The sequence below is a fragment of the Nansenia antarctica genome (genome assembly GCF_963989245.1).
Source record: "Nansenia antarctica genome assembly, chromosome: 6".
Lineage (NCBI taxonomy): Eukaryota > Metazoa > Chordata > Actinopteri > Argentiniformes > Microstomatidae > Nansenia > Nansenia antarctica.
In genome coordinates this window covers 33,935,514-33,958,591 of record NC_137676.1, presented here as the reverse complement: position 1 = coordinate 33,958,591, position 23,078 = coordinate 33,935,514, and the positions used below count along the sequence as shown (strand labels likewise).

At 42.7% G+C, this 23,078-nt stretch overlaps 1 protein-coding gene across 1 annotated transcript; it reads right to left on the bottom strand.

Annotated features, from left to right (window-relative positions):
* Positions 1-1,881: 1,881 nt before the first annotated feature.
* On the bottom strand, positions 1,882-22,605 carry emc1 (ER membrane protein complex subunit 1). Its single transcript, XM_080535347.1, has 22 exons — positions 22,487-22,605; positions 21,826-21,953; positions 20,000-20,065; positions 19,802-19,895; positions 19,556-19,684; positions 19,299-19,425; positions 18,746-18,901; positions 18,261-18,431; positions 17,587-17,658; positions 16,115-16,213; positions 14,823-14,919; positions 13,565-13,681; positions 9,253-9,452; positions 8,522-8,671; positions 7,949-8,110; positions 6,377-6,496; positions 6,087-6,224; positions 5,680-5,853; positions 4,420-4,630; positions 3,747-3,831; positions 3,490-3,619; positions 1,882-3,345 (listed from the first exon to the last, which is right to left on the bottom strand). Exons 1-22 carry the CDS (start codon positions 22,576-22,578, stop codon positions 3,166-3,168), a joined length of 2,898 nt encoding a protein of 965 aa, XP_080391473.1. The 5' UTR covers positions 22,579-22,605; the 3' UTR covers positions 1,882-3,165.
* Positions 22,606-23,078: the final 473 nt, after the last annotated feature.

Genomic DNA, 23,078 nt, shown 5'->3' with positions numbered 1-23,078 from the left:
ACTGGGATCGAATCCCGGTCTCCCCAGACCCGGATATGGCCGGGGCTCACAGGGAGCGGCATATTGAGCGGCCGCTCACGAGGGGGGTATAGGACTATTTCCGGACAAGGATCCGTCGCGCCCCGGCCCTGGCCATATCCCCGTCTGGTGCTGGAGTAACGGTGTCGGGCTCGAGGAGCCAGACAGCTAGTCTGCCTGGCGATCTCCTCTGGGGCTGCCGGCCACGGGGTCGTGCGGCGGATCCTACGCAATAGGCAGGGGATAATTGGATGCTAGGTTGGATACCAAATTGGGTGAAAAAGGGATAAAATCAGAAAAAAAAAAAAGAAAAAAAAGATGTCTATCATCATCCGCTGTCAAACGCCACAGGTAATCTTTTATTTCTAAACAGGAATGTACATCTCGATGTGAATCGCGCTCCTTATGGGAAGGCTGCACTTGACGCTTCCATGGGGCGCTCCTTGCATAGGCACAATAGCGATCTTTTTTTGTTATGCTTGTTGTAAAGAAAAGGTCTATAATGCATTGAAATGACATTAAACTAAGATAATACGATGGTTATCATAATTTTTCAAGTCTTTAATTACAAGTAATTCCAGAAAAAGTAAATGACATTTCAGGCTGTCAGGGACCACACTGTTCAACTGTTACCTCATCTCACACCACATACATGCTGTGTGACATGAGGCATGAAGCTCCATGGCTGTGGTTCAGATCTACCAGTGCTATGCTAGTGTGTGTGAGGCTCACTGGAGCAGGGTCAGAATGGATCTACTGCCATCTATTAGTGAGAAATAGTACATGCGCTATGCTTCACCCTTAAGGATTAATTTACAGCGACCCCACCTATTGAGCTGATCGCAACTGCGGTTCCGAGTCAACTGGTAATAACAGGCGTCACCGTCACCTTGACACAAAACAGTATTTTCAATTTCAAAGTTTACCAATGCAACTCGAGTTGAGTTGTGTTTACTAGGCTGAGGATATGCCGGAGAACATTATGCAATGACCCTGACCAAATTCTTTGCGTTTTGCCAGGGCTGGCCGCTGGCATTAACACTCTATGTGATTGTTTAGGGCCACATTTGCACCGTCGATTTTACGCAAGCTGCCATCCGTCAATCAACCCCTCCTCCCCGTCAACGAAATGTGGCACAATAAACGAAATAATCGACACAATAAAAATCTTGTTTCGGGCCACCAACGTCCGAGGGCCGGGCCTGCGTCTTGCGGTCCTCCTTGTTCCTTCTCTTGTAGTTCCATCATCATCCCGCAGCACCAAGAGGACACCATAGTGGACTCTTAAACCATTGATACACAGTTGCAGACCCATAATACCCATACTAATACGTAACGAGAATGCACAAAAATGTCTAGCTAACTGACAGCGCCGTCTTGAGGATAAGTTTTGAATTACAGGTTGATAATGTGACAGGTCAGGTGGTCACCAAATTATTTTAGGACCTGTTTTTAAAGATGTAGGCTATATATTCATATTTACTAATCCAAATCTACAGTGTTTTTGTTTAAGCAAACCTCTATTTTCTATGTAAATATCATGTTGTCGAAGGGTATGGACACTTACCAGCATCACATTACCCCTCATCAGGCTACAATGGAAAGTGCTAGGAGCAACCATGCAATCATCCACAAAGACTCTTAAAACTCCCAAATACAATACATGCATTTTTTTTAAAAAAGGGGGTCCTAAAAATAATCTCTGGCATACCTACCTATGTTTAAAATTTTATAATAATAACCTTAATAATAGCAGACAGCTTGTTATAATAATAACCTTGATAATAGCAGACAGCACAATCATATATCAGAGGTGCCTCTATCCAGGGCTCTATCTTAACAAACAGAATACAGACTTTAATAAATAGTGATATTTTATTGAGGGTATTGACCATGGTGAAGGTGTTTAAAAGAAATTAGAAGCATCTCCCGTTTCTTCCCATTACAATTATTGTCTTTCTTCACCTCATACATCCTCTGGGGCATCAGACTATTATTTTTGCATTAAAGGGATAGTTCAGTAAAAACTATTTTCTAAGATTTTCCACACATTTCTACCCTGAAAAGACTTCCTTGTTGTACAGAGACTATGTTGTCAGAACTGGTTAGCCAGTAGCTGCTGCAAGCTGCTAAACAACCCAAACATGAAAAACTGAAAAAACTGAGTGAACTATCCCTTTAAGGTTTTCAAGACAAATATCACACATTGAACACAACTTCCAGTGCATCAGACATACAAAACAAAAACAAAAACAATGTAGGCCTTACAGTTTAACAACGCATATAGGACTCCGAAGTGTGCCGCCAGAATGATGTTCACTGAATTTAAGATGAAAAATCTCCACATATTTTTCCACATTAGGATTTTTTCCAACAACAGCTAATTTAATCATCATGTCAGTTACACGTTTTATTGTCCAATTCTAGCATTTAATTACCTTTAAATTGGCGATCTCTAGTCTAGAATTATTTCATGGATTATCAAGTTTTGACTTGATATCAGAACCAAACCATTATTAATCTAAATTATTTTTTACAGGAAACTGTATGCCTTTTGTTGTTTTGAACCAGAAGTAAATTCATGGACTAAATTCTGGCCCGATCACTTCTTCTCCCTATAGATTTGTAGAAATCAATATCGCTCAAGTAGAAAAGAAATATACATTTTGCTTTAATTTCTCCAAAGTGGCGTTCAGTATCTGTCATATGTCTTCAGGTGCCTGTTCACTCAAACAACATCCATGACCACAATGAAGGAGAAGAAAATAAAAAAAGGGTATTAGATCTCTATATAAATTAATTATTATTATTTCCTAATTAACAAAACAATCAACATCTTTACCACTTATGTATTTCTCTTTTAGAGTTAGGCCTATAGGTTTCAGGATTTCACTATCAGAACAATTGCTATGACCTGCTAAAATAAAAAGAAATGTAAGCCTTTATGTCAGATCTCCTTCATTTAACATAAACAGTGTGACAAACCAATCCTCAAAATGACTGTAAAATGTAGCGAAACAAATTAACCCAAAGGCTCTGGCTTTCTGGGCTGAGATTGGCCTCAGCAGGTTCATCTCCATGGACGGGGGTCATCCATGCATTGACGAAGAGGTCAAAGTTGAAATTGACAGGCCACTGCGTAGGTTTCTACCTCCAAGCCCGGTTGAGCAGTTTGACCTGTGCCAGGCGTTTGCTAATCATGGTGGCAAAGAATAAGCCAAATAGTACACTGCTAATCAGCACATAGTCATAGTCATCCTTAAGCACATCAAACTGTTTGGAGGGATAGACTCTGGTCTGGTAGATGTCAAGACCGTATGCAACCACCTGTTAAAAAAAGATGATGAAAATCAAGAAATACATATTTTTTTATATCAAACATTAAGTCTTCATGAAAGCATTGTGGTCTACAGAATTAAGCAACAGTGAAGTCCAAACTATATCGGTTTGAAGACACTGTAGGTGACTCACCAGACATGTGGACTCCAAGCCAGAAGGCGCAGTGTAAATTCCGCGCACTCTGGACACAGTCTGGTTGTAGTTGATGAACCACTCTGTGCGGATGGGCATCTCGGGGGCGTAGGGGATGAGGTTCTCCTCACTAGAAACAAAAGAGCATTTTATCGTCATTTCATTCTCGAGAAATATGTAAAAGTGATATGGGACCAGTATTCTGTAAACATGGTGTGTGTGTGTGTGTGTGTGTGTGTGTGTGGTGGGTTACTGACCGGCTCTGCTCAGTGACGACCTCTGGCCTGCGTGGGTCCAGGAACATCTTGGGTAAGGACAGAATGGCTCCGGATGGCAGCCCCACTAGGACATAAGGCACAAGGCATACACACTTGATAAATCGACTAAGAAAAACAATTCCTCATCAAATTAATATCCTAGGCTGGAAAGGAATAGACACATTAGAGCAGACAGTATTTTCCGGACTATAAGTCACACTTTTTTTCATAGTTTTACATTACCGTCTACAGCCGCGAGAGGGCACTCTGGGCTTGTGATAACTATATGCTGCTCCTGTACCACTGAAGAATTAACTGAAACATTAACGGCAGCTTGGTTTGCATTTTTTACTGGTGCGACTAATACTCCGGAGCGACTTATAGTCCGGAAAATACGGTAATTGTCCACAATCATTAATTTACACTACTGCTATTGGGTAAATCCTATCAGTTTGAAAATAAAGATGAGTGAAATTAATTAATTAAAAAGGGCTATAGTGGTCATTGTTGTGTGTGCGCGTGTGTGTGTGTGTGCACTATAATGAAGTGTCACCCTTATCGGTTCTGTAATACTCCAAAGAAAAAGACAAAATGTCCATAACAACTCCATGCAAATCCAACAATACACTTTCTCAATTGACAAAAAGTCGTCTGGTCGTTTGCAACCACTGACCCAGGAGGTGTCGGCTGGTGATGCCCTTCTCGGTGAGGGTGGCCTCCAGGGTGGTGATGGGAGCAGGGAAGATGTAGGACTGCTGCAGCACGTGGGGCGCCTGGGGACGGTCCAGAGAGCTGAACACAGTGCTGTTGTAGAGCTCCGTCCCCTCAAACAGCTCCAGCACAGAGAACTCGTTCCTCCGTGACTTTGTGTTCCAGTACTCATACTGAAGGAGGGAGAGGGAGGGAGAGGGAGAGAGAGAGGGGGAGAGAGAGAGAGAGAGGATTAAACAATAAACACATTGTGAGTGAGGACACGCAGCAATTCACTGACATCTAGTTTGATTGTTGTTCCGATTGTCGTTTACGGCATTGTTGAGGAGCTAGCTTGCATTTCGTTTACAACTGTATGTATACGATATTGATTTTGTTTGTTCGTCATATAATGGTTTCCTACTACCCCAACCCCCTTGTATCTGAGATGCGGCCTCAGTGTTGTTCAAGTAAAAGTGATGTTGTGTTTGGTTTGCAGGTCATGGTGGAAAGTGCTGCCTGCAGTCTCTCTGGTACGTGCGTGTGGTTGTGCTTCATCTCAGCTAGCCACAGTAGCCTAACGGACCACAAAACCAGCGCGTGCCCGGGGAAATACCTGGTGAGACCTCTCTGTGCTCTCAACCACCAGCAACATCTACTTCCTACATCAAGCTTATTGCACAAGAGATAGTATTGAGTGTTAAGAGGACACAGTCTTAAATACAAACACAGAATCTCTGGGGTAAACTGCTAAAGCTTTGCAGCACCCTTGACACAGCTTTTATGTCCACTTGGCTTGATCAGAGATCAGAGATCAGAATTTCTTTTATTAGGCTACAGCCAATGCCAATCTATTAAGTACATTGAGTAAAACTGTACAGTAGTAAAGATCTTTGTCTTAAGTTCTTCAACATTGGCATTACAGCAAGACACAATCCCAATAATAAAGTAAAGTAAAATAAGTAAAGTAAGTAATAATAAAGTGATGGTAGTCGTACTACAGTGGAATCAATAGTGCAAATGGCTGTGCAGAGTACAATAAGATGAAATGCAATATGATACAGCACAAGTAGTCAAGTAGTGTTCAAGTAATCAGGTAGTGTGCAAGTAGTCATATGATATATATATATATATATATATATATTATTTTTGTAGTGATGAGTGTGGTTGGTTTGGGGGAGACAGTCTTTAACAGAACCAGCGAGGCCTTCAGCGGCTGAGTGGCTCTGGGTCATGTACTCACCACCACCCAGTTCTCAGAGTGGACAAAATGCACAGGCCCGCGGGCTTTCCTCTGGACGGCCTCGTGGATGATGCGACCGGTCACGCCGTCGACCAGGAACATTCCCACGAAGCTGCGCTCCTGGTGCGTGTCCGTGCTCTCAGTCACCACCGCCAGCAGGTTAGGGTTCAGGTACTGTGGGGTGAACACAGACCAACCGCTCAGCGCTACGCTCTGGCTGTATCGGGCCACATGTTGACTGGAACAGTGCCACGATTGTTTCCCCTTGAGTATTACATCAACCTTCTTATATCAGGTTAGTACATGGGCTAGAAAATAGCATGTTAGTGTTTGATGCAAAAAAAAGACCCTGAAGGTTTCCCGAGTTTTGCAACCCTCGTATTTAAAAGCGGCCAGTGTGTATTTACCTTATAGAGCACGCTTCGGTCTCCCATCACTCGACCCTGAGAGTGGACGTGTTCGTTAGGCCTCTTCCCTTTGACCTCAACGATCCTCTGCACCTCGGTGGGAAGAACCACCTCCCAGATGAGCTCAGTGGACAGGTCCTGGGGAACACAAAGGCTTCATGTCAAGCACAGAAACCTATATCGATAGTACACAAGAACCTATATTGATAGTACACAAGAACCTATATAGATAGTACACAAGAACATCCTTTTATTGCCACACAACCAAGGTGAAGGGAGCTCTAACTTGCCTTGCGTAGTCTGAAGCCAGACAGTTTTCCCTGAGTGGAGTCCACAAGGTAGAAGTAAATGGTGGAGGCCATCTCCTGCAGCTGCTGCAGAACGTTCTTGGTGGAGGGAAATGCAGTCACCTGGGAGAGACGGGGGGGCGGGGGGCGTTTTTGATTACTTCATCAATGACATTGTTTACTTTATCAGTGACATTGTTTATTACTTTATTAATGTAGGGTTACTTATTATACTGACGTTACTTATTATTATTATTATTGTGTTTTTGTATCTGAATGCTGAAATGTTGAGGAACCAAAGCCAAAGAATTTTACTCTTGTGTGCTAGTACAGTAAGATGTAATAAAAGCGATTTTGATATTTAGGAGATGGAAATCACTGGAAATTGGACCCCATCTGTTTCCATGTAAAAACTGCTTGTGTAAGCAGGGCTTCAAGATTCAAGATTCAAGAATGCTTTATTGTCTGTCACAGAGTGACAGAAATTCTCCTTTGACAGGCAGAAGTGCAGCTCAAGAATACAGTTTCCACATTAAAACACACATAGGTCACATACATTACATACAATAAAAACAGACAGATATAACAGTGTTTATGTAGTGCCTATTTAAAAAGTCTAGTCATTTAAAAATAATAGTAATAAAAACAGTATTATGATTTAAAAAGCTAAAATGCTAAAATGCAGTGTGCTTCCTATTTTAAAATGTTCAGGGCGGTGGTTGCAGTGGGAATGAATGATTTTTTATATGTGTTTTTCCGGGCCAGTGGAGTTCTATAACGGCGGCCTGATGGAAGTGGCTGAAATGATTGGTGGAGGGGGTGAGATGGGTCCTGTGTGATTTGTGTGGCTTTTCTGATTAGTGACCGGTTGTAGATTTCAGACAGGGGGGTTTGAGGTGAGCGGATGATTTTACTTGCCTGATTGACTATACGGGAGAGTTTGGTTTTGTGTTTAACAGTGAAAAAAGAGTCTTGGTCTTCTCAACTACAATTTAAGTACGGCTGTGACAGTCATGGAATTTAGGTTGTCGTTCCATGATCATGTAAATAATGTTTATAACCGTTGTTTATGAACGTTGTTAAGTTGCTAGAAAAAAAAAGCGTTCTAACCATGTGTCTCTTTACCAGTCTAGGCCTAGAACTGGAGAATTCACTCAGACCTTCACAACCAACATTTTTAATGTAAAGGAAAATCTGGCATAAAATAAATCACATCATTGATGTGACTTGTGAACAGTTAAAGGTGGACCTTTGGGAGGAGATGGATTAAGTTAGCAAAACAATTTCTAACAAACCATTCCTTTACACTATTGGGTACGGTATATTTATATGAAAATAAAATCTATGTATTAAAACGGTTATGACAGACGCTTTCTTTTTCCACAGTTGTCCACGTGGAAACGTGTCACTGACAGTCAAAGCCCTGAATTTGAGTATGTGGATGATAGAAATGTTATTTTACAGTCATCTAGTTCCCTAAATGCTTCCAACAGCAAGCCACATCCCTTGACCAACCTTGTACTGGTCAGTAACAGCAAGACCAACCTTGTACTGGTCAGTAACAGCAAGACCAACCTTGTACTGGTCGTCCACCAGCAGCAGGACCTTGGCATAGTCCTGGTCCATCAGAGGCAGCAGGAGGGACTGGAGAACGGGCCGAGGTAGAGCGGGCAGGCTGATGTGACTCTTCCTTCCAAAGATGGGATTGAAGACATGGAGCGTAGCAAGTCCTGAGTCCTACACAAACCATTTCAAAGACGTTCATGGATGTTATTGGCTGGTTGTTATTGGTTACGGCTGAAAGCTCATTGAACAAGTTCTTAAAATAATTAAGTAGCCTTGAGAACCGAGCCTATCTCCTGTTTCCGTAGTGTGAGGCGGCTTGATGTACGGTAGTGAAGTACACCCCCCTGGATATGACGCTGGTAGGCGGGGTCTAGACTCTGTGATATGACGTCATAGAGAAACCAGCGGAGACTTTCAAAAACAGCAATCTTATGTCGGAGGCAGTGAAACGAGTCGGACGCTCTTTGCACCCTCTTGCTCACTACAGTACCTTTGTTGAAAGTTGCTCTGGTTTTTACTGGTGTCGCTGCCATCAATACCCCACAGTCTACCTTGAAGTAGGGTTGGAAATATTTCTCCTACCTTGTCCTTAATGAGCAACGTGCATTGTGGGGGATGAGGGAAGTGGGCAGTAGTCCTCTGCACCACCAGTTTGAAGGCTGCGTTGGGCTTGACGTTCTCCAGGTAGTGCCTCCACACAATGGTGCCCGACTTGCTGTCGATCCCAAAGAGCTAGATGAAAGAGAGGCAAAACACAGTGTTGTATCCGTCATGAAATCAAACAATCAATATTCATGTGACCCACTGGGTTTAAACAGCAAATAGCCCGCCGAGCTAAAGCCTGTACAGAGGCAACACAGAGCATTTCAGCAACAGCAGTTGGACGATGCGCTGACTTAAACAGTCATACCTTCTCAGAGGCGGTGACCATGACCACAACATGACCATACAGTCGTACCTTCTCAGAGGCGGTGACCATGACCATGACCATACAGTCGTACCTTCCCAGAGGCGATGATCATGACCACAACCACAACATGACCATACAGTCCTACCTTCCCAGAGGCAGTGACCATGACCACGACCACAACATGACCATACAGTCGTACCTTCCCAGAGGCGGTGATCATGACCACAACCAAAACATGACAATACAGTCCTACCTTCCCAGAGGCAGTGACCATGACCACGACCACAACATGACCATACAGTCGTACCTTCCCAGAGGCGGTGACCATGACAACAACATGACCATACAGTCGTACCTTCCCAGAGGGAGTGACCATGACCACAAAATTACCATACAGTCGTACCTTCCCAGAGGCAGTGACCATGACCATCATCTTCTGCAGGTTGAACTCGTCCCGGGACAGCGTCTCGATGGTCACCTGGTTCTTCACCTGGCTGCGGGGCTTCCTGGCGTCGTAGAACAGCTTCCACAGGTGGGCCAGCCAGGCCTGCAGCAGGATGAGCTGGGACGACAGCCTCTTCAACACCATGGCAACCAGGCCGTCTACATAGACACAGACACAGACAGACACACACAGACACACAAATGTTGTGGCTATATTCCGCATCTCATGTGTGGTTGCATAGACCCATCTTTTCAAAATGTCAACATACACTCACAAGACACTTTATTGGGAACACCTGTACACCTTCTCAGTCATTTAGGTAGTGTAAAGGTGTGGGGAATGTTTTCTTGGCACACTTTGGGTCTGTTAATACCAATCAATCATCGCTTAAACGTCACAGCCTATTTGAGTATTGTTGCTGACTGTGTGCATCCCTTCATGGCCACAATGTACCCATCTTCTAAAGGCTACTTCCAGCATAATGGACCATTTCCCAAAGCAAAAGTAGTCTCGGTTTCATGAACATGACAATCAGTTCAGTGTTCTTAAGTGGCCTTCCCAGTCACCGGATCTGAATCCAATAGAACACCTTTGGGATGTGGTAGAACATTCACAGCTTGAAAGTGCACCTGAAAATCTGCAGGAATTGCGTGATGCAATCATGTCATCATGGAAACCAGGATCTCAAAGGAATGTTTCCAACATTTTGTGGAATCAATGCCACGAACAATTGAGGCTGTTTTGAGAGCAAAGGGAGGCCTTACCGAGTATTATTATAGTGTTCCTAATAAAGTGTTCAGTGAGTGTAGAATTACATACATTGAAGGGATTCAAGTCTTTTTATAAAACAAGCACATTGTATACTCTTTAAGGCAAATCAAACAGCTGATAGTTATGCAAGCCTAGCAGTGTAACATCACTCAGTGATGGTGGGTGAAGTGAGTTGGACCTCCTTTCATTGAACCTTTCATCATTAATTGCTATCGTAGGAATCCTGACATATGTGACAGGGTCTGGTGAAAAGGTCCACATGTCGGCAATTCTCAAGTCACACAAATGACCAGAAAGCTTCTAAAAAATAAAGAAAAGTGTTTTCAGTTTTTTTCTTCTTATTACCAAATGTCATATTACCAAAGGTTTAAGTGTTGAAGAAACTCGATATAACAAACAACAGTTTTAGGGAGGGAAATTAAGGAAACATTTGGCCGAACACCGAATACATATCGTCAGTTTTTCATTTATTTTGGCAAATTTAGTACCATTGCATAATGTGACAGCGGCTGCTGAAAGGGGGATCAAGTTGGCAACCTATTAAAATGTTCTGACTTTTATTTAGAAAAACAGAAATACAATTCAACGTTGTTGAAAATCATAACACACACTCTCTAGTCAAGCCAAAATACTGCAATGCAATGGATTCGGTGAGTAATCCCCACTGCTATCGAGTTAACTATAACACTACTTTACATTGGTATCAGGCTCACAAAACAAGCTGTTAGTTGACTAGCGTGTGTCATTGATTTTCAACAATGCTGAAATGTACATTTTTCTAAATAAAACGTCAGAACCGGCTTGTTAAGGGGTAACAAGCAGCTGTCACAAATACATTTAGTTTTTTATTCATGCTTGTATGCTTATTCAAGTAAAATTCCATGTTTAAATTGTATATACTTTATGTTACATAATATTTCCTCATTTCATGAAAGACTTAAAATACTGTGATCCTATCAGTTTCCAGTAGGGCTGGGTTCAAAAAATCGATTTCCCGATTCTGAATCGATCTTCATTGAATGAGCGATTATCGATTCATAAATCCCGAGATCGATCTTTCATGCATTTTCCTGCTTGCAGCTTCAACCCGCAACGAGATCTCGTGGCCAGATCTCACGCTACAAGAATTGATCATATCTCACGCAACGAGAGGTCTCAACACTGTAAAATCTAAAAACATGGCGATGGCAGGGACACTCAAGTCACCACCAGGCTTAAAGGCAGATGTCTGGGTGCATTTTGCATGTACAAATTATGACGATAGAGATGAGCAGGACAAAAGCAAAGCCATATGCAAGCTGTGCGCAGTGGAGGTTACATTTTGTGGAAACATCACAAATCTACGGAACCACTTTGACGCATCACCCTGACGTGAAACATGGAAAAGCGGATCCGAAACAAGCCTCGCCGATAAAGACGTTTGGTTGCAAATTACAATCAAATTCTCCGCGTGCCCAACAAATTACTGAGGCTGTAGCAAATTGTATTTGCAAGGATATACGCCCGTACAGCGTTGTCGAAAATGCTGACTTTCGAAGCCTCGTCAGTGTACTAGAACCACGCTACGTGTTACCGACACGCAAACAGTTGAGTGAAGTGATAGTCCCAGACATGTCCGCGCAGGTGAAACGTGACATCGCAACTTCACTTCAGCCAGCAGAGAGTTGCCATAACGTGTGACAGCTGGACATCCAGAGCAATGGACTCGTACCTGACAATCACTTGCCACTTTATCAGCGAGGCTTGTTTCGGATCCGCTTTTCCATGTTTCACGTCAGGGTGATGCCTCAATAAGTGGTTCCGTAGATTTGTGATGTTTCCACAAACTTATTGTTACTGTATACTACAGTATTTTAATAATCATTGATTTTCCAATTATGTTTATTCCTGAATAAAATCTCTCCAAAAAGTGAGAAAGCAGTAATGAAGGGCTTTAGTTTCATGGACATTATGGTTTACAATGTGTTTTTTTGTTCCCCAAAATACCCTCATCTATTGCACTATTTTCGTTTGAGTTTTGCACATTTTTATTTTGTATATAACATATTATATATTATGCAAATAAGCTATTTGAGACAGTCCTGAGGGATATGTGATGTCTTGTTTACCGATAGGCTATGTTTGTAGCCCCTTTATTTACACTGGCTGCAGTAAAGCACGTTAAAAAGCACTTTTTGTAGTGTCTGATTTAGCAAAATGTTGGTCAATGATGTTCATTTATGTTCCAATAAGAAGTACATTCATGTAACTGCTTTGGAGTCAATTCTTAATGTAAACATTGATATGTTTAACAATGCTACATGTTATAGGGTTCCTTGAACCATTTATAGCATTAGTTCTGAGAATCTCTTCATATTCAAGGAAAATTGATATTGTAACTAAATCGAATCGGAATCGAATTGAATCGAATCGTGAATCGAATCGAAAGCTGTGAATCGGAATCGAATCGTTTTGGGAAATCAGTGGCGATACCCAGCCCTAGTTTCCAGTGATCATTTATCTCACGTTTTTATTTTGAAGTTGCGAAAGTCTTAATGTCGGAATCTGCCTCTCGATATCGTTCAGAGAACAGATGCCAAACTGCCGACATGTTTGCTGTAATTACAGTATATGACTTGAGGACTTTTTCACCAGACCTTGTCACATACTGTATCTGTTCAAGACATATCTGAAGAGTGGAGCAGTCGACATTGATCTCTCGAAACATGACCAGGTCAGCCACCAAAACAGCTTCTAATACACACACCAGGGCTGTTGTTTTTCAAAACAATTGTCAATGGTGAAGAAGAATGTGTCAGGATTCCAACAAGCGAGAAATCCAAGATGGCCTATTTTTTTTTTTTAAGAACGCGACCAATTCAGTCTCTCTACGAGACACAGTGGACAGAGTCCTCAGGCAAGATATGCTTTGTCAGAATCTTATTAGGACAGTGATAACCAAATGTCTGATGCGCGCGGCCTACTGCAGGTGATCAACACATTGCAGTCACTAACAGGCCGGAAAGAGCCCCAAAAAAGCAACACTTTGGTGAAGCAGGACTCAAATCATGTTAGCGCCATTGAAAAAAACACACAACAACAATGGAAAGAAAGGCACAATGCCCAGTGTGATCATCGGCTACAACGCCATAACTTTGAGAACACATTAACCTTGCAACACAGTACAAAATAAAAACAGGCAAAAGGTAGGAGAAAGACAGCAGTTGATATTACCTTGAATGGCTGGATCCAAGCGCAGCAGTTAGAAAGAGCAAATGAAAAACAAAGAGACAGCGAATAGTGAAGCCAAAGCCAACAGCAGACATTTACAGTAGAGGGGACTGAAGGAAAGGACAGGGAAGGGAGTCTCATGCATGTCAGGCAAAACAACACAGAAAACATGAACAAACACTTTCAATAAACCAAAAGGCTATATGTTAAAAATCAAATACATGATAGATATATTTTAAAGGAATGATTAAGCATATAACAATGTTAGCCCTTGAGTGAACTTCATTACCAGCCTTCTTGCCAAATTCTCCCTCAAGCTCAGCTTGGGTCCCTGTGAGTGGCAGGTCCACCATTTCCATGGTAACCACCTCAGCCAGAGCCTCTTCTCTCATCCACATCACACGACCTGTTAATAAATAAGGTAAAAAAAGGTTGCAACATCTACTCAATGTAACTTTATCAACTCAAACGGAGCTATAGTTACAGGAATTAACGCTAGGAATTTAGTCAAACTAGCCCATAGTGTTTACCTTTGATCTATGCCATGTAAAAGTAAAATTGCTTTTAAATAATAATTTAATAATAGTTTAATACTACAAAGCACACCAGGGACTTCATTTTGCTTGTGCTAAAAACCCACTACTTTGGCACTGTTGGCTATGCCGGTTTCCTGAAACTTTGCTGAGGGATAATTAGTGCACACACCACCTAAACTTTCCTGAATCAAAATGGAGTCCCAGAAGTATTACGGTAGTTCAATAGCCTAGCTAAAGGGCAACTCAAAGTCTGTAGTACTCCGTATGTGACTTCAGAATCCAGAGAGGCCCTTTGACGTTGCTGCCACGGTGAGTCGACAATGAATGTGCTGTGCCCTACGCTGGATGGTGACCCCCCTGTATTGTTTACCTTGTATCTTTTCTTATTTTATTTATCTTGATGATGAGGTATGATTGGTTTTTTTGTTTGTTTTTTAAACAATATTTTATTAGAAGGAAGTACACAGTAGAAGGAAGTACACTGTACAGCACAGAGTACACAAAAAGGAATGAAGGTCCTTCTATTTTTTATTTTTCCTATGTATCCACCCACCTATCAACCAAACACCTATTGCCAATAGAAAAATCTAATAATAATAAAAAAATATATACAGTATATATACTGTATATATATATACATATAATAATAAAATAATAATAATACATAATAAAAAAAAAAAATATGCATATAAATGACAGGAGTTAAATAAAATAAATAAACAAGCATCAGGCTATATCGAATGCTCCCATGTATGATTGTTTTAAAGGACCACTCCACTTTTTGCTACAACCAATTTGCCCCAAATGCAAATACAAAGTGAGAACCAATCAATGTGCTTGCTCAGAAGCCGTCTCGAAGGGACCGCTCACATGGGAGTTCATTAGGGTGAGAAAAGGAAGGTTCCCGGACCACTGTGTGCACTGTGCAGCACTCGCTGTGCCCCGTTGGTGCAGATTCAGCCAGCTACCAGTTAGCGACTAGAGGAAACGCAGAAAGGTTCAAAGGTGTACCTGGCTGCTGTATGAAGGTGATGGCGTGGTCCTCTGTCTGCACCAGGACCCTGTAGCCCACCGAGTCGTCCTTCTTCAGGAAGGCGTGGACATACAGCTGTGGAGCAAAACAAAACATGTGGAGCGCCAAGTGGCTAGTTTTGAAGAGGATGTTGGCCATAATTATTTGACGTGTTGAATGGCCCGATCCCATTTCGTATTTTTACCCCAACCCCTCTTTTTCGGGTGCCCCTCGCTTTTTGACTTGCCCCTCGGAACAGAGTTACAAGGAGTAGTGGTTGAAATCTTTCTATGAAATGGGACAACCCTTTAAGATGCACCCTTTAAGATGCGTCATCAGTGGTATCATAGAAAAGCATGGACAGTTGCGATTCATTCACAACATATTTTCAAGTTTCATGCTATCTCCCTGTCTGTGTACACGGTAGTGGCAGCTCCGTATTAAAGAACGATAGTAATTTTTATTTATTACTTTTTAATTAAGTTAATGAAAGTGGTTAAGAGACAGAGAAGGTGAAATAGGGAGGGCATGAGAAGGAGAAAGAGAGGTAGAGTGCACAACTAACAAAACTGCGGGCTGTACATCAAATCAGTTTGAGGGAGAGATTTTAATGAACCCTAAACTTGAAAACTGTGAAACTCGACTTTTAAAGACGAGGTACTCTTTTCTATGTATCGTCATCTTGGTGCATTCTTCTAGCATCAACATCTAATGATTATCTTCCTCTACCCTCCCATCTCTCTCTCTGCGTGTGTGTGTGTGTGTGTGTGTGTGTGTGTGTGTGTGTGTGTGTGTGTGTGCATGTGCCGGACTGCGTTCTGCTTACTGTTCCACTTTTCTAATCGCTTATTAAGGATGGATGACAGCAGAGACAGAACCCAGAACAATTTATAATGAAGTGAAATGAAACATTATATTATTGATGACCATTATCAAAGTCAAACGCAATGTACAAAGATGACTCTAGCAGCTGCCGTAGAGACGCAGTGGAGGCGTAAGAAAAACACGCTTCCAGTAGGGACGACTGTTCCGCCACGCACACGCGGCGCTGAGGTAAGGTCGGTGGTGAGTTTTAGGCGTAAGCCTTCTTATGTCGAGCCAGGAAAAGCCCTGTGCTATCAATCGATCAACCAAGTCATCAAATTCAAAAAGAACAATGCTTCATTACGAGGCAAGTTCATGATAGAATAGCGGTGCTCTGTAGGCTAGGCTTGTTTGTGTTGGCTAAATAACTTTATCTTATTCATTTATTTGTTTTTAAATCATCTTACAGACAATTGACTGCACTCACCGTCTCTGGTTTTCCAACATTGGGGTCCAGCTGGAAGACCACTGTGGTATCTAGCAGCCTGCGTCCTGAGTCAGCACTGTAGATATTAATATTGCATGCCTGGGAGAGGAAGCGGAGGGAGGAGGGTTCACAGGACAAAAATAACTATGCAACAATAGTATTTAAAAAGACTCAGTGTAATCTGAAAGGTGAACTACAAGCTCTATTTTTGCCCACAATGAGGTGCAAAAAGATAATTTCCCCTCGAGGATCAATAAAGCATACATTATTATTATTATTATTGTTAACTTCCCACCTCTCTTCTGGCTTTAAGGGCAGTGTTGTCACAGAATACAAATAAGATAACATTTGCTGATACCCACCCATGTTTTCAAACATACATTTCAGTCTCACTGTGGCCAGAAACAGAGATTAAAGAGTACACCTTTGAACAATATGTGACAGCAGATGGCGAAAGGGGAACGGCAAACGAACCAAACGTTCAGACTTTTATTTTGAAAAATAGAAATAAATGGGACCAGAAAATGTAAGCTCATTTATGGGTGGTGACAATCAATTTCAAATCACCTTTAAAAGACCATGGGCCCTATTATGCACTTCATCAATAAGACGAGGCGGTAGATCTAAACTTAAGACGTGGAGGCGTGGTCAAGGCCACTTTGCTATTATGCGTGCTGTAGTGGGCGCCTAAAACCCGGCGCTAAGCAAAGAAATTAGTCATGGGTGTGTTTTGGGCGTCTTCTCAATCAACCCAATCAGCGTGCCAGGTGCCATTCCCTTTAAGAACCGGCTGCGTTGAGTCATTAGCGCTATGCTATTATGGAAGTCCTGAGAAGGAGGTCAGCGCGCTTCTCTGCCTCTCCCTTCTGAAATAAAGCATTTATACTGTGACCGTAATTGACGTCTTGCCGTGGAGCCACGTGCGTGTTCATGTGTGCCCACATGCATGCGCAAACCGCGGAGGCGCGCTCGTGTTTCAAAACGTGCATGAAGTCTAAATTTAAGAACTTTTCAAACCACTTCTTAGCGATAGGAGCAAAGTCAGATCGCATAATAGCAGCGGCGCCTAGCGTACTTCATTAACATATGAACACTCCCACAATGAGCAATATATGCACGGGAGTTTTACGTCTTATGTGTGGGCGCCTATCGACACCTGCATAATAGCAGTAGCGCGTATGAAGCGCATAATAAGGGTGGGGGTAGGTCTTAACCTGGCGGTGCGTCTTAATTAACACTTAAGACGGCAAGTTAAGAAGTGCATAATAGGGCCCCATTGATTCAAAACCCATTATTTTACTGAAACGTTGTTGAAACCCTAACCCTAAATGATACACTCGCTAATCAAGCCAAAATAATGCAAGGCAATGGATTTGGTGAGTTCCATTTTTCAGAATAACAGTTTGAACATTTGGTCGGTTGACTTCCCCCTTTCACCAGCTGCCGTCACATGATACTTTGTGATTACTCACAGTTTCATTTTTGGGTGTCATGACAGCAGCAACAGTCTTCTCCCCTGTAGTTGCGAATGACACCAGGAAGCTCTGAAAATGGATACCAATTTCAGTTACTCAGTAAATAAACCATTATTCTTTCAACTAATAACATGAGCTCCAGAGATGAATTCAGATTCACTACCCTTCTCCCCTAAGTACGCTCTTGTTCACTTTCCCTTCATGAGACAATCCTGCGGTTATGTTTCATTTTTTAAACATCAAAATCTCCCTTTCAGGTTGGAATGTTGACATTCAAAATGTAATTAAAAATGTTAATCCAACAAACCTGACCGCACTTTTATTTAGGAAACTATTCAGGTGAACTTTCAGCTATAAGGGCCTATTTCTGTAGGGATTTTTTGTGGACCTCACAATGGAACATTGAGACCCCTTCTTATACACGGTCATCAACAAACATGTGATCCTCTCAAAGAAGCTTTCATTCTATGTGTCAACGGGTGGAAGGTTGGCTAGCAATCGTAAGGTGGTCGGCTCGATCCCCGCCTCAGGAGGGAGCTGCGTGTTCCCTTGAGCAAGGCACTTAACCCCTAATTGCTCCAGGGGTGCTGAATATGGCTGACACTGTGCCTAGAGCAAAAATACCAAATTCCAACAATTGACTGGCAATAAAAAAGTTGAACAGTCCATACCGGCTGGAAGTCGCGGAGTGTGGTGATGACGGCGTCATCGCCGAGTTGCAGCAGGATGTGATGGTCGGGGGCAAGCTGGAGGAAGAACTCTGACAGAGGGGGACGCGCCGGGTTGGGCTGGGTGGAGACGAGGACGGGTTGGAAGCCTGGGGCGGCCGCAAGATCAAGAGACTGGGGGGGGGGGGGGGGAGAGAGAGACAGAGACAGAGAGAGAGAGACAGAGAGAGAGGGGAAAGAGCACAAACTGTCATTTTTGCAGGCCTTTATCCAATCACTGACATACATGATTCAGTCCAAATGGGGCATGCGGGGGGAGGGGAGGGAAATCAGAGAACCGATTTTTTACTTAATCAAAAATTGCATGCACACAATCATTTAGGTGTGCGCAATTGGATATGTGTATAAATCAAACCTTTCCTCCCCGCAAGGCGTGGAATCAAAGTAACACTAGAGAACGTCAGGCTGATAGATAGATAGATAGGTACCTGCAAGAGGACCTGGTTCATGGGGGCCTGCTCCTCTGCCAGCAGGGGAAGGGTGTAGAGGGACAGAGTGACGGGGTCCACACACGTCAGCACCCCCGGACCCACCACCACGCAGCTTGCCTGCACGTCGGACAGCCACGGCGCTTCAACTGACCTCTGAGGACGAGAAACATTGAAAGCTACTGCTTAAAGAACGTGCGACATCTGCATACGCCACAACATTCCTATAGACAAAGGGATTTTTCAGTGTATACAGTACTGTTTTTATCTTGAATTATGCCTGTTGCCTTATTGTCTTGTGCTGCAATGTCAGGAACTGAAGCCTACGAATTATGTGACGTAACAATAAACCTTGAAACTTAAAAAATCTAACTGATTTAGGCTAGTTATTTTCAGCTGCCTCTGGTTAGCTTAACAGGCTAGAAAATATTTCTACGTTTATCCTATTTCTACAACACATCCAAACATTTAGGCGAAACCTCGATCAAACTACTATTCCGACATCGTTCTGGAAGATCTTTAGCAAGATGCCACGGAGTTCTTGGAAAAATACCTGCTTCATGATCTCGCCGTCCTCAATGCTGTACGCTATGATAGCAAGGTGGGAGTTAGGAACCACTCCTAGCACATAGACCTCTCCCTCTCCCTCAGAATAGACAGCCTGGTACTGCACCGAATCACTGTGGGCCAAACAGACCATCAGAAAACGTCTAGTCAGACTACTGTGTATCTTAATGGCTTAGCTTAATGAATACAATGGCGGTTCAATAGACATCTGTCCCTCTGTGGATCCCCGTCACCGTGGCCTACCTGTCAGGGAGATTCTCCACCCATTTCTGGTGGCCGTTGGAGAGGTAGTGGAGTGAGATGGCCGCTTTCTTAAGCACGGCCACATACCTCACAGAGTCCTGCAGTCCCACTAAACACGCTGACTGGAAACTGAAATGAGGACATTGTCAGCAGAAAGTCATGTAAGAAAAATAAATGAATAAATACAATAACATACAACATTTTGCAACTGTTTCAGCTTCAAATTGTGGAAAGCAGTTGGCTCACCTGCCAGTGTCCAGCACCATCTCCCAGTTCAGACCTCCGACGTTCGTTTCCCAGGAACGCAGCAGGCGGCCATTTCCAGTAACCGTGACAGCATCTAGAGGTATCATTTTGGATATTCATATTATATCAAAAAAGACAGTCAAAAAAAAACTAAGATAGACATTTGATGGACACGCCTACAAAATGTTTTATTTTCACCTTGCCCATGTACCAGAAGTGTGTCTATGCTTGCCTCTGGTCCAGTCTTGTCCACATGTCGCCAATCTGTACAAAAAATGGAAAACAAATTAATTATTTGTAGATCATTGGAATGTTGCCCTTGAACTGGGTATCAGGGAGCCATGACAACCATGCAGCCTCACTTTGCAGAACGGTGCACAAGAGAGCAGGATTTGGTAATGCTACTGTTCTGAAGGCCCAGAGTAAGAATTCGAATTAGTTAAAATAGGAGTCAGTTATATTTATTAGTAGTAGTAGTTCACCCCACTCCCACCCCTTCAGGTTCCCAAGTTTGTTATTTTCTTTTAATGCCACTCGTTTGAATGCTGTGTGTGTTCTGTTGTGAGACGTTGCCGTTTTTGTGTTGCTGGATAATTGTGCGAGTTTTTGGTGAATGCACCCCTAGAATGTTCACGCAACGAAATGTTTGGTGCTCCTAACGGTGCGAGTCAGTTGGTGGTTTCGTAACGGAGAAGAGGGTTGCCTTTCGGGACTCGTGAGTGGCTAGGATAGAGAAATGTATCACCTACATATAAGCTAAATCATAAACCTCTAGTAAACCGAAGTTAAAGGTTGCTGTTGTGTGGATAGTTGAAGTGAACAACGAACTAGGACCGTGGGATGCGGCTAGCGAACGACGCTAGCCATCTCCGCTCCAATTCATCTTGAGTCTGACGTGCCCGTCCAGTCCTGAGTCGGGATATTCAGAAGACGATCCATCTGTCTACTAGCTACCTCTACGGAGTTTCCACTGAACTTTCCACCTCTCCCTCCATCCATCACCATCACCACACGTGCTACAACCCGGGCTACTGGTACCATTAGATAGGCTAGATATATTTCAATGTTAAATGTCAATCCTTTCAATGTTATATGTATGTGCATTTGTGTATGTTATCTGTATATATTAAATGTTGTAATTGTTCCATCTTTGATACTTGTCCCCTCCCCCTCAGTTATTTAGTCAGTGTCCACCATTTAAATCCAATTTAGTCTATAGAGTGTTAGTGTTAAATTAGTGCCACTAAGGTTATAATAGTCCACGGGTGTGTATCCCCCTGATACAGCTACTGTATAAGAAAGGGAGATTACACAAGATTCCAATGAATGACTCTTAACTGGAACTGCAAGACACAAGAATAAAATCAGTAGAGCAATTGATCTCACATGGTTACCAATTTCATTGTCTGGGTTCTCTAATTCTGCCCCATATGAAGAAACTTGTGAGGTGCTCAGGGTCAGCAAAAGCAGGAAATCTACAGTAGCTCTTATATGTGTTGTGCAAAAAATGAAACAAAAAGCATGTTGGAAACTCTATGAACTATGGATCTATCAAATATACTTGAGAAACTGTAACAATTATTATTAGAAAATAAATGTTTTTGCTGTGTAGAGGTATTACTCTAGTGGGCTTGCTCAGAAAAGTCTATATTTGAAGGCAGGTGGTGATGTTGTTAATAATCAGACCAGTGACCCTGAGAGTAAGATGTATGCTCATGGCCTGGGGTCTAATGGTTGGTCCCACTGTCTACGGAGAAGACCAATTCTGAGTTCAAAAGCACATTTTAATGAAAGGTGAGGAATTTGCATCACTGATTCAGACAGCTGTCATTTACTTTACAGATATGTTCTGCAGATTAAAGTAAATGGAAAAAACCCCAGGGCCATAAGTCTCTGAAAGTGTGACTTGAGAATCGGCCCTAAAACTCACGTTAAATCAATAAGGCCACTTGGTCATCATTGATATCACAATGAATTCTGATGAAATGTGCTTTGAGTAACAACAAAAACATAGACATACTTACACATATCTCCGGTCCTGGAATTGAAAGAGGCAAAGATATTCTGCTCAGTAGCAAGGAGCAGCTTTTTAGATGATTGCGATTGCGTGTCAAAATGGGCAAAACGCACCTTGCCCACATATTGCTGTCTCCTGCAAATAACAAGCGTCAAAACAATTAATTCATAGATAATAAATAATGGACACACTAGTTTCAGATCATTACAGTTAGGCTACGGCCCGGATGCGTTTCGGTGTGTGCCTTCTAATATGTTGCAGATACTTTGAAAGCCTGTTTGAGCCGAGTAGGTCCGACCAGGTCCAAGGAGCTCTAGCCCCTTAGCCAAACCCGTATGTGGCCATGTCGAATGAATGAATGAATGAATGAATGGTCTTTATTGTCATTGCTATAGTACAGGTACCAAACAACGAAATTTAGGAGGGGTGGCTCCCCTGGTCACCCATGTCAGGGCTAATGACAGAGTTAAAGCCGTATGGAGGGTGGCCATGTCAGGGCTAATGACAGAGTTAAACCCGTATGGCGGGTGGTCATATCAGGGCTAATGACAGAGTTAAACCCGTATGGAGGGTGGTCATGTCAGGCTAGCTCGGGCTAGCTGCCTCCATTCAACCCTTGAAGCTGGATCGTAAAATCAACCTCGGATGAATGAATGTCGGATACATACCAATCAAACTTTCCAACTTGATCTTCAAAGACAGCCACTGCTATGGAAAATAAATAACAGAAGGTAACGAATAGAGATAGTATGTTAGCCATCTTAGTAGCTGCAGTGACCTGCACCTGCGTTCGGTTCTACTAGTCACTTCCGGGTTGTGTGAAGACCTCCACGGTTGGTTTCCGTCAGGCGAGCCGCTCTGTCTCTGTCGCCGCCGTATTCAGGCGGGTGTAGTTTGTGACTGATGGTGGCTGCTGGTATGATAGGACATTACCAACTTGTACTTTCCAAACGCAGATTCTGGGAGAGGTGTACAAATTCTCCGTACAAATGCAGTCCGCTCCTGAGAGCAAGGTTCAGTGAAAGTTGTTAGTGATCTTGGTACCAGCCAGACCCCCTCTAAGTTAAAAGACAGCTCTGTGGAATAAAATCAATTAGGCGAGTCAATATATGGTTTAACCCCAAAAAAATTGATACAACAGGTTTTTCAATGGATTCTGGTAGTATTGGGCGTGCTAAATAACATACTAAACAAAAGTCGACCAAAATCGACCCCTCCGAAAGCCGTCATTTCCAAGATGGCGTCCCAGATGGCGCCGGG

What these genes read in the sequence shown, in the direction of transcription:
- emc1 (XM_080535347.1), bottom strand. Translation starts at nt 22,578, where the DNA reads ATGGCTAACATACTATCTCTATTCGTTACCTTCTGTTATTTATTTTCC. An exon ending in TGGTCACTGCCTCTGGGAAG is followed by an intron (nt 8,672 to 9,252) that starts GTACGACTGTAT and finishes TCTTTCATCTAG; the next exon opens with CTCTTTGGGATCGACAGCAA. An exon ending in GCTTGGAGTCCACATGTCTG is followed by an intron (nt 3,346 to 3,489) that starts GTGAGTCACCTA and finishes TTTTTTTAACAG; the next exon opens with GTGGTTGCATACGGTCTTGA.